The sequence below is a fragment of the Hemiscyllium ocellatum genome, chromosome 28 (genome assembly GCF_020745735.1).
Source record: "Hemiscyllium ocellatum isolate sHemOce1 chromosome 28, sHemOce1.pat.X.cur, whole genome shotgun sequence".
NCBI classification, from domain to species: Eukaryota; Metazoa; Chordata; class Chondrichthyes; order Orectolobiformes; family Hemiscylliidae; genus Hemiscyllium; species Hemiscyllium ocellatum.
Genome location: NC_083428.1, coordinates 28,973,672 through 28,985,971, shown reverse-complemented (window position 1 = coordinate 28,985,971; position 12,300 = coordinate 28,973,672). Strand labels below are relative to the sequence as shown.

At 41.3% G+C, this 12,300-nt stretch overlaps 1 protein-coding gene across 3 annotated transcripts in view; it reads left to right on the top strand.

The window, feature by feature from the left end:
* The window catches only part of LOC132828852 (dedicator of cytokinesis protein 7-like), a 206,242-nt gene that overhangs the window by 54,925 nt on the left and 139,017 nt on the right, over positions 1–12,300 (top strand). For all 3 annotated transcript variants that reach the window (XM_060846007.1, XM_060846006.1, XM_060846009.1), the window contains exons 9-12: positions 2,337–2,477; positions 7,992–8,072; positions 9,038–9,197; positions 10,329–10,426. In XM_060846007.1, the coding sequence (XP_060701990.1) occupies positions 2,337–2,477; positions 7,992–8,072; positions 9,038–9,197; positions 10,329–10,426 (480 nt within the window). The remainder of the gene's footprint in view (positions 1–2,336; positions 2,478–7,991; positions 8,073–9,037; positions 9,198–10,328; positions 10,427–12,300) is intronic.

Genomic DNA, 12,300 nt, shown 5'->3' with positions numbered 1-12,300 from the left:
ACAACAGCTCTCTATACTGTCAACGACACCTCCACCCTTTGTGTCATCTGCAAACTTGCCGACCCATCCTTCAATCCCCTCATCCAAGTCATTAATAAAAATTACAAACAATAGAGGCCCAAGGACAGAGCCCTGTGGAACACCACTCACCACAGACTTCCAGGCAGAATATTTTCCTTCTACTACCACTCGCTGTCTTCTGTTGGCCAGCTAATTCTGTATCCAGACAGCTATGTTCCCCTGAATCCCATTCCTCCTGACCTTCTGAATGAGCCTACCATGGGGAACCTTATCAAATGCCTTGCTGAAGTCCATATACACCACATCCACAGCTCGATCCTCATCAACTTTTCTAGTCACATCCTCAAAGAACTCAATAAGGTTTGTGAGGCATGACCTGCCCCTCACAAAGCCATGTTGACTGCATTTAATTAAGCAACATTCTTCCAGATGGTCATAAATCCTATCCCTCAGATTCCTTTCTAACACCTTGCAGACGACAGACGTGAGATTTACTGGTCTGTAATTGCCGGGGATTTCCCTATTTCAAAGTTTGTGCGAAGATTTGTAGCTCGGGTGCTTGTTGTAGTGGTTCTGTTCGCCGAACTAGAAGTTTTTGTTGCAAACGTTTCGTCCCCTGGCTAGGAGACATCATCAGTGCTCTGGAGCCTCCTGCAAAGTGCTTCTTTGATGTTTCTTCCGGTATTTATAGTGGTCTGTCCTTGCTGCTTCCGGGTGTCAGTTTCAGCTGTCCGCTGTAGTGGTTGGTATATTGGGTCCAGGTCGATGTGTTTGTTGATGGAGTTTGTGGATGAATGCCATGCCTCTAAGGAATTCCCTGGCTGTTCTCTGTCTGGCTTGCCCTATGATAGTAGTGTTTTCCCAGTCAAATTCATGTTGCTTGTTGTCTGAGTGTGTGGCTACTAGGGATAGCTGGTCGTGTCGTTTCATGGCTAGTTGGTGTTCATGTATGCGGATTGTTAGCTGTCTTCCTGTTTGTCCTATATAGTGTTTTGTGCAGTCCTTGCATGGTATTTTGTAGTTTATAAAATACCATGCAAGGACTGAACAAAACACTATATAGGACAAACAGGAAGACAGCTAACAATCTGCATACATGAACACCAACTAGCCACGAAACGACACGACCAGCTATCCCTAGTAGCCACACACTCAGACAACAAGCAACATGAATTCGACTGGGAAAACACTACTATCATAGGGCAAGCCAGACAGAGAACAGCCAGGGAATTCCTAGAGGCATGGCATTCATCCACAAACTCCATCAACAAACACATCGACCTGGACCCAATATACCAACCACTACAGCGGACAGCTGAAACTGACACCCGGAAGCGGCAAGGACAGACCACTTTAAATACCGGAAGAAACATCAAAGAAGTGCTTTGCAGGAGGCTCCAGAGCACTGATGATGCCTCCTAGCCAGGGGACGAAACGTTTGCAACAAAAACTTCCAGCTTGGCGAACAGAACCACTACATTTCCCTATTTCCTTTCTTGAAGAGAGGAATTACATTTGCCTCTCTCCAGTCCTCAGGTATGACTCCAGTGGAGAGCGAGGATGAAAAGATCTTCGCAAGTGGCGAAGCAATTACATTTCTCGTTTCCCAAAGCAGCTGAGGACAAATCTGGTCTGGGCCTGGCGACTTGTCAACCTTAAAGATGTATTTCTAGTATTTTAGGGAATGAACTTGTCTGATGGTTGTTTTTTGCTTGAGTAAGTTTCTTCCACCTACCAAAGATGGGGAATCATGTGTCAACAACATTGGATATAGCTGGTAAACTGGTGTACAATGACAATGAGGTCTCTGTTCAATCCAGGGAGCTCACTAGATTTACCTGTTGGTATTGGGAAGGTAACAGGACACTATAGATCACAGAGCAAATGAATCTGCTAATGAAATCACCTGGTAATACTGAAAATAAGTTAACAACAAGAGTATAAGTAAAAGAACAAGTTAGTAAGTATGTTTGAGAGTATTAAGCTTATTTTGATTTGGAAATCTAGGCCAAATTCAAGTTGAGAAATATGGTTATTTCTCTGCTGGTAACTTCAAGCTACTGTTTGTGGTTGATGTGTCTGTTACAGAGTCCTTGTGTTTCATTTGCTGCTGTCCAGTTAGAGTTGTCCTGGGGAAGATATTTCCTGTGAGAGCTGGGATAAGTGTTAGTGTGCCTTGATTTTTCAAACTGCCTGTTTATATCCAAAGACATGGCATCATTTGATGGATAAAAACAATTAAAGAACCTCGTGTCCACTTGTGTCTACATGATTTTAAGTTCCATGCCATTAAGTATTCTATTTCTTTTTCTCAGATTTCAGAAAATTTCTACTTGGATATGAACTTGGAAGAATTTCGAGACATTTCTCAGTCACAAGCACAGTCCCTGTGCTATTTCAGAAAAGCCATCTTCTCAATCACCCAGCCTTCTTCCGAAATTTACTTGGTCATTAAGGTATGGGGCTACCCTAGAATGCTGTGGATTCCATGGCAACAACACAGCCATAAAACTTTTAATTGCAACTTTGGTGTAAATACATAATGGTATTGTCTATCACAAGAAAAAGGTAGAATGTGAAGATCATTTGGACCATTGTAATTAATCTTAAAGAAGATCCAATCATTATTGCCTCATCTGCTATCAGGGATCTGTTCCATATGCTGACTGCTGTATGTGTGAAGAATGTGCATCCTCATATCAGTCCTACAATTGTATTTTACCAGTTTGATCTTGCATTCCTTGTCCTACTTCAGACTTGCAAGTGGGATATGGAAGTGTTCAAGAAAGACAAGAGGGAAGTTGCATTTATTAAGTCCCTTTCATGACTTCAGGAAATCCCAATTCCTTTATAGCCAATAAAACATTCTTAAATTGTATTCATTTTTATCGTGTAGCATATGAGTAGCCAATTTGTTGACAGTGAATTTCTGTGAACACATAATGTGATAAGTAGCCAGTTGATTCTCTTCAGTGATGATCAACTTTGAACAGTGCAATAGGACCTTTGCACAGAGGGCTGGTGGTTTCAGTGTCTCATCTGAAGAATGGATTTTTACAGTCATGTATTTCTCAATATGATTGTGCAACTTTCTGAAAAGTGTAATTTCTTTCTCCCCAGTTTCTTTTTCCCAGACCAAAAAAAGCTGGGAAATAACTTCTGTCCATTTCCGATCAGAAGAATGCGCAATTTGACCAAGACTTCCTCTGACTCATGTTTGACACCACAGTTCAACATCTGTCTGACGCTGATTGCTGAACTGTAATTCTACTCAGGAATCTTAGATATCTTTAAATTTCTATTGCTTCAGCACCAACACCATTCAATAAGTGTGTCTTTTGCTAATTTTCTTTTCTTTCCTGTGTCTGGCAATAGTCAGTGGGAAATTGAGAAGCAAATTTGTAAGGAGATTTCAGTTATCTGTAAGAATTATAGAGTGGTAATGGTAGAGGATTTTAACTTTCCAAACATAGACTGGGACTGCCATAGTGTTAAGGGCTTGAATGGAGACTAATTTGTTAAGTGTGTACAATAAAATTTTCTGTTTCAGTATATGGATGTAACAACTATAGAAGGTGCAAAACTTGACCTACTCTTGGGAAATAAGGCAGGGCAGGTGACTGAGGTGTCAGTGGGGGAGCACTTTGGGCCAGTGACCATAATTCTATTAGTTTTAAAATAGTGATGGAAAAGGATAGACCTGATCAAAAAGTTAAAAGTTCTACATTGGAAGAAGGCCAATTTTAATCATATTAAGTGAGAACTTTCAAAAGTTGATAGGGGGCAGATGTTCTTTGATAAAGGGTTGGCTGGAAAATGGGATGCCTTCAAAAATGAGATAATGAGAGTCCAGAGACAGTGTGATCCTGTTAGGGTGAAGGGCAAAGCTGGTAGGTGTAGGAAATGCTGGATGACTAAAGAAATTGAGGTTTTGGTCAAGAATAAGAAAGAAGCATATTTCAGGTATAGACAGTAGAAATTGCATGATTCCCTAAAAGAGTATAAAGGCAGTAGGAGTATACATAAGAGGGAAATGAAGAAGGCAAAAAGGGAACATGGGATAGCTTTGGCAAATAGGGTTAAGGAGAATCCACAGGGATTCTACAAATATGTTAAGGAAAAAAGGGTAACTAAGGAGAGAATAGGGCCCCTCAAAGATCAACAAGACCACCTATGTGTGGAACTGTAGGAGATGGGGGAGATACTAAATGAGTGTTTTGTATCAGAGTGGAGAAGGATATGGAAGATAGTGAATGTGGGGAAATAAATAGCTACATCTTGAAAAATGTCCATATTATGGAGGATGAGGTACTGGATGTCTTAAAACTCGTAAAGGTGGATAAATCCCCAGGTGTACCCTAGAAATCTGTGGGAATCTAGAGAAGAGATTGCTGGGCCACTTGTGGAGGTATTTGTATCATTGATTGCCACATGCGAAGTGCTGGAAGACTGGAGGTTGACTCATATGGTGCCACAATTTAGGAAAGGTTGCAAGGAAAAGCCAGGGAAGTATAGACAGGTGAGCTTGACATTGGTGGTGGGCAAGTTGTTGGAGGGAATCCTGAGGGACAGGATTTACAGAAAAGGCAAGGACTGATTAGGGATAGTCAACATAGCTTTGTGCATGGGAAGTCATGTCTCACTAACTTGATTGAAAGATTGTGAGAAGTAACAAGGAGGTTTGACAAGGGCAGAACAGTGGTAATGATCTATATGTAAATGTAATTCCTGATGAAAGGCTTATGCCCGAAACGTTGAATTTCCTGTTCCTTGGATGCTGCCTGACCTGCTGCGCTTTAACCAGCAACATATTTTCAGCTAATGATCTATATGGCCTTCAGTAAGATGTTTGACAAGGTTCCTCATGGTAGACTGGTTAGTAAGGTTAGACCACACAGAATAGAGGGAGAACTAGCCATCTGCTTACAGAACTGGCTCAAAAATAGAAGACTGAGGATGGTCGTTGAGGGTTACTTTTCAGACTGGAAGCCTGTGATCAGTGGTGTGCCACAAGGATTGGGGCTGGGTCCACTGCTTTTTGTAATTTATATAAATGATTTGGATGTGAACATAGGAGGTATAGTTAGTAAGTTTACAGATGACACCAAAATTGGAGGTGTAGTGGACAGTGAAGAAGGTTACCTTAGAGTACAAAGGGATCTTGATCAGATCAGGTAATGTCCCAACGAGTGGGAGATGGAGATTAATTTAGATAAATGTGAGGTACTGCATTTTGGAATGGCAAATCAGGACAGGACTTATACAATCAATGGTAAGGTCCTGGGGAGTGTTGCTGAACAAAGAGACCTTGGAGTGCAGGTTCTTAGCTCTTTGAAAGTGGAGTCATAGCTAGATAGGATAGTGAGGAAGGCATTTGGTATGCTTGCCTCTATTGGTCTGTGTGTTGAGTATGGATTTACGTGGTCGTTGTGCGGCTGTACAAAGGCCAGTTTTGGAGTACTGCGTGCAATTCTCATTATCAGATGTAAACACTGTCCTCTGTGTAATGATGATATAGTGAACAGTTGACAATGCAGATTCAAAGAGGGACAATCCAGCCTGACTAACCTCTGGAGGAGTATGACAAGTGGACCAAATTACATCTACATGTTGTACCTAAACAAAAACTATTTGACAAAGCTCTACACTAAAGGTTACTGCAGCAGTGATCTGCAAAGTGCATGTTTTCTGTTCATTTCTCTACACATTGTTATTGATTTAATCTCAAAGCTGTGGATATTCAGAGTAAATCTTTGAAATAGATAAAATGTCTGAACTGTAGATAATAGTGGGTATCTGTTGGAGAAGTTAAGTCAGCATTGGCAGGGTGTAGTAGAAAGCAATTAATGAGTCTCAGAAACAGTACTAACTCTTAATTTACATCAGTAACATATTCAAAAATGCAATGCAAATTTGTCTATTATATCAAACAGGAGGAGGCAGCATCAGACAAGATAGATCAGAAAATGTGCAAGTGACAAAATGAGAAATGTAATTTAAAGCCAACAAATATAATCATAGAGTCATAGTGATAACAGACCCTTCATTTCAACTTGCCATGCTGAACACATATTCTAAATTAATCTAGTTCCATTTGCCAGCATTTGGCCCTTATCCATCTAAACCTTTCCTATTCATATACCCTTCCAAATGCCTTTTAAATGTCTCCACCACTTCCGCTGGCAGCTGACTCCATAACCAACCACGCTCTGTGTGAAAAATATTGCCCCTTATCTTCCTTTTAAATCTTTCCCCTATCACATTAAATCTATGCCCTCTAGTTTTGGACTCCCCCACCCCAGGAAAAAGATGTTGTCTATTTACCCTCTCCATGCCCCTCATGATTTTATAAACCTCTACAAGGTCACCTCTCAGCCTCTAATGCTCCAGGGAAAATAGCCCAGCCCATTCAGCCTCTCCCTATAACTCAAACCCTGCAACCCTGGCAATCTTTTCTGAACCATTTCAAGTTTCACAACATTTTTCCAATAGCACCGAGATCAGAATTGCACAAACTATTCCAAAAGTGGCTGAACCAATGTCCTGTACTGCTGCAATGTGACCCTCAACTCCAATGCTCAATGCATTGACCAATAAAGGAAAGTATACCAAATGCCTTCTTCACTACCCTATCTATCTGTGACTCTACTTTCAAGGAGCTATGAACCTGCATTCCAAGGTCTCTTTTTTCAGCAACACTCCTCAGGACCTTACCATTCAGTGTATAAGTCCTGCCCTGATTTGCCTTTCCAACATGCACACTTCTCATTTGCCTAAATTAAACTCCATCTGACAATCATCGTGCCATTGCCTAATCTGATGAAGATCCCGTTGTGCTCTGAGGTAACCTTCTTCACTGTCCACTACACCTCCAAAGTTGGTGGCAGTTTTAATAACCATACCCTCACGTATTCACATCCAAATTATTTCTATAAATGACAAAAAGCAGTGGACCCAACAGCGATCCTTGTGGCACACCACTGGTCACAGGCCTCCAGTCTAAAAAAGCAACCCTCCACCATCACCCTCTGTCTTTTATCTTCAAGCCAGTTCTGTATCTACATGGCCATTTCTCCATGTATTCCATGTGATCTAACCTTGCTAGCCAGTCTATCATGAGGAACCTTGTCGAACGCCATACTGAAGACCATATAGTTTGTCTTCAAACTGAACTTACATATTTGAACATACCAGTTTTTCTCCTTTTAACCCATGTACCTAATTTCTGAATGGCAAGGCTGTCAAAAGGGCTGAATGCTCAACTGTTGTTTGTTCTTATGGAATTTCAGGTGAATTTGCGGGTTTAGGTTCATAGGATCTCAGGTGAAGAAGACCATAAAAAGTAAATGATTTTCTAGGTTGTATCCAACAATGTATAGCATAAAAAACAATAGGAAATGATGAACCTAAATAAAGGTTGATGAAAACCCCTGATAGAGCACTGGAGGATGCCCACAATCAGAAGAATATTGCGGAGTTAGACCAGATGGAAGATTGCTTAAAATGTTGCCTGAACTGAGGAAATACAAGTATGAGGAAAGGTACAAAAAACTTAGGTGATTTGATGGTAATGTTTCAAGTTGAGAAGATGGGCAAAACACCTCTGGGTGTTCTCCAGTACTCCTGCAATCCTCATTTATTAGGCTTCTTTAGAAACTAATCTTTTTTTTAATGCACTTGGTAACAGCAATAACTTGGACTGCAAATAAGGCCACAGTTTAAAATCTCATGCAAATAATGACAGCTCTACCCCTACAAGAGCTAATTGCATTTATTAGTAACTGACATCGAATATTCAGGTCTTGACTGAGGCACCAGTCCTGGTGAGGGGCACAATAATTGGATCAAGCCAACACCTTGAGCAATGAAATAAAGTTTTGCCTTGTGATCTTTCACTGGACATTCTTTCAACACCCTCTAAAATGTAAAACTGTAAAATATTTTGTAAATTGAGTTTCTTTGTGTTTCAGGTGGAGAAGGTGCTACAACAGGGCAGTATCACTGACTGTGCTGAGCCATACATGACCATTAAAGAGAACGAGACCGCCAAGGTATGTAGATAGAACACCCCAGAAACATTCCTCCTCCCCCATTCCCCAAGATGGGAAGTCATTTTCTGTCAGTTGATCTCCCAGAAGCTCCAACCCTGGGCAAATATGAAAGCACAAGAATAGTAAATAATTAATTTAAGTTCTTGTAAACCAGTATCTTCTGTTTATAGAGATCTCCAGTATCCATTACCTGTCATGAATTCCATATCAAAACTGGTCTTAGACTAAATTTGATTAGATTCATAGAGTCATAGAGATGTATAGCATGGAAACAGACCTTTCAGTCCAACCCATCCATGCTGACCAGATATCTGAACCCAATCTAGTCTCATCTGCCAGCACTCGGCCCATATCCCTCCAAACCCTTCCTATTCATATACCCATCCTTTTAAATGTTGCAATTGTACCAGCCTCCACCACTTCCTCTGGCACATCATACCATACACATACCACCCTCTACGTGAAACAGTTGCCCCTTAGGTCCCTTTTATATCTTTCCCTTCTCACCATAAATATTTGCCCTCTAGTTCTGGACTCCCCCACCCTCGGGAAAAGATCTTGTCTATTTATTCTATCCATGCCCCTCGTAATTTTGTAAATCTCAATGAGATCACCCCTCAGCCTCCGACGCTCCAGGGAAAACAGCCCCACACGGTTCAAATATAGCTCAAATCCTCCAACCCTGGCAACATCCTTGTAAATCTTTTCTGAACCCTATATTTTATGAAATTGGTCTGGCTGGTGAGAGCTTTAATGTTTCTTTCGAAAAGCAATGCCTCTAACAGGTGTCAATTCAGATTTTAGATTTTACACTAAAGATTCCAGAGTGGAACCCACAGCTATGATTTATTCTCTTGCCAAGCCCCAGCTAACCTGACTTCTCTGCTCAGGTGTGTGGTCTCTCTCATCTTGTTGAGCTCCTATAGATTTTGCTTTTGCCTTGAAATTGTCAAAATGTCTTCCAGACGAAAGAAAAAGTAGGAAAGCTTCGGTTCCAGGCAAATTCTTTTTGCCAACGCCTGAGTTTGTATCGAATGCCATTCGCCTGGGCTGCAGTTGACCTCGTGAGTCTCACATCCAATCGCAGTTCCCAGAATTCGCTGAATAGAGAGACCATCAATGGAGGTAATTCAATTGGAAAGAAAGCATCACATCATTGCTGGTGTGATTCATATTGCTCTGTTGGTTTTAGCCTGTTTCATCCCATAGAAGGCCATGGTCTCCATTCCCAACTAAATGATCATTTAGCTAAACCTCAGTCAGAGATCAATCAGGGAAGGGAAGAATCAATCTGCATTCCTGATCGTTATTACCAATCACCCCAGTTTTGTGTATTTCATTTCCTCTGGGTATTTATGTGTGTGTGTTTACATTTATCTGAGCTGATTAGCCTTCCAATGATCACAGTTTGATCAATCCATGTTAAATAAGCACTGGGTTGAAGTAGCTGGGAAGAAGGAGGGTTGCTGTAGAAAGCGGGGAGCTTGGTGGGAGGCAGAACAATCAGATCCAAAATTAATGCATTATTTATTCAAGATTAGAGTGGTGCTGGAAAATCATAGCAGGTCAGGCAGCATCCGAGGAGCAGGAAAAACGACGATTCGGGCAAAAGCCCTTCATCAGGAAAGGCATTACTTATTCTCCCAGTCACAGCTGCTTCGGTGATGTTGTTACTCAATGATAGTCCCAAGTAAGCTACAAACATCTGCCAGGTCTGGCATGACTTAAAACTGGCAGCTGACTGCTGTGGGCCTTGAAGTCATATGGATTCTAAGCTGCTGGAGTGAACCTACTCTGTCATGGATCGGTGTATTTTTATCATCAGCTCGTTTGGACTGACATTTTTCCAGGTTGCTGCCAGTATCATATCTCAGGATGTTCAGTGATATGAGAACAATTTTAACCAATTGTGAAAATTTGGTCAGACTGGGTGCAAAACTGGATTTACATCAGCCAGGGTTCACTCAGAGAGTATCATTGGATATTGTGTAAAACTAAAAATCAGCTTAACCCTGTGGCCTTCACTCGCAGGGAGTGAGTTACATGTTAAGCCAGCTAAGAATCTTTCAGCATGGAAAGAGGCCACTTGGCCTAACATTCCTGTACTGGTTCTTTGGGCAGTTCTACCCAATGCGTCCGTCTCTGTTGCTCTTTCCCTTGCAAACAATAGAAGAACAAAAGCAGCTGCTGACATTTGAGAAAGTGGAACCAATCGCATTTAGTTCCTATAACTGTTCCTTTGCATGTTACATGTAGGCAGTGGGAGTGAAATGCGTTCACGATCATTGGACAACAGGAATCACATCCCCCAGTTTGGACCTGTACAGCACAGCCTCAACATGTTTAACAAACAGGTATGGTGAGCATGCACTGCAAGGACAGCAATATCCAAAGTTCACCTTTCCCCAAACACTGCTGATTGTTCTTCTCTCAGCCGGGCTTGATCACTGCCAACAGCAGCCTTTGCAATTTTCAGACAGATTATTATCAATATCTCATAGCCCTCTTGTTGACTTCTGTTTCTGCTTTTGCTGCAAACTTCCTCTTTAGTAGGTTTCTGTACCTGAATGTACCTTTACTTTATGCGTGTGTTAATTACCTCATAGTAATGGTGCCTCTTGGTGGTGGTGACTAAGATTGAATTTTGCTTTCAGTTTGACAGAGAGAGGAGCTGATATGAGTCTATCTTGTGAAATTTAAATAAAGATAATTATGAGGGCATGAAAGTAGAGCTGGCTAAAGTAAATTGGTAAAGTTGGTTAAAGGATAGGCCAATAGAGTTGGCATGGCTGACATTTGAGGGGATATTTTAGGACACACAGTATACGTACATTTTAACATATAAGAAAAATTTCATGGTATGAACTCACCACTAGATTCTTTATTCTCTGGGTTGCCTTTCTGACATTGCTAATTCTCCTTGAAGTATAGGCTAGCAAGTTAGGGGAGGCAATGCCCTGTTGGTATTATCGCTGGATTGTTAACCCCGAGACCCAGGTAAACTTCTGGGGATACAGATTCGAATCTCATCATGGCAGATGGTATGATTGAAATCGATAAAAAAAGGTCTGGAATTAAGAGTCTAGTGACCATGAATCCATTGTCGTTCGTTGAGAAAACGCATCTGGTTCACTAGTGTCTTCAGGGAGGGAGACTGCCATTCTTACCTGGTCTGGCCTATAACAATGTTAACTGCCCTCTGGCCTATAACAACTCTGAACTGCCCTCTGGGCAATTAGGGATGGGCAATAAATGCTGATCTGGACAATGGTGCCATTCATCCTATGACTGAATTAGAAAAGACATGGCAAACATGTGGGATGTTGCCCAAGTGACTCTTCTTTGTCTAAGCAGAGAGATAATGGCCTCGTAGTATTATCACCAGACTGTTAGTCAGAACACAGATAATATTCTGGGGACCTGGGTTTGAATCCCACCTTGGCACAAGGAATTTGAATTCAATTTTTAAAAATCTGGAATTAAGGGCCTCATAATGACCATGAATCGATTGTTGAGAAATACCCATCTGTTGCACGATTGTTCTTTAGGGAAGGAAACTTACCTGGTCTGGCTTATATGTGACCCCAAAGTCACGGCAATGTGGTTGACTCTCAACTGCCCTCTGAACATTTAGGGATGGGCAGTAAATGCTAGCCTGGCCAGTGTTGATGTCATCCTGTGAATGAATTTAAAAAGAAACCAGATAACGGTGGACTGAGAGCTCAATGTCAGATTGTACACTGTGTCCAGCTAATGTAATAAACTAACTGCACTGAAGATTCTGATCTCAGATGTGTCACCATTTGTAGATTAAGCTACAGGGGCAGCAAAGCTCCTGATTTAGGCCTTGCCTCCACAAGAAGGAGGGACCTTGGGTTATTGACCCCAGATATCGCTAATTTGAAAGCTTTACCTTTCTCTTTTTGTATCTCCTATATTTGGGATCTGTCCAGACCTTAAACTCATCCAAATGATGTTTGCATTCCGTGTGTGTTGAGTTCTTACTTCTTAATACTCTGATCTTCCTTCCTTCATTGTTTGCCTGAAACCTGACTCTTCAATGAAGTTGTTTGGTCACAAAGCCAAATTGATTCTTCTTTGGCTCACCATTTGTTTTTCTGAGGCTTCTGAAGATCTTGGGGACTGTTTTCTACAGTAAGTGTTGCTACATCAATGAAGTACACAATAACAGTGACAGCACAAAAAGTAATCTGTTGTCCTTTTAAAA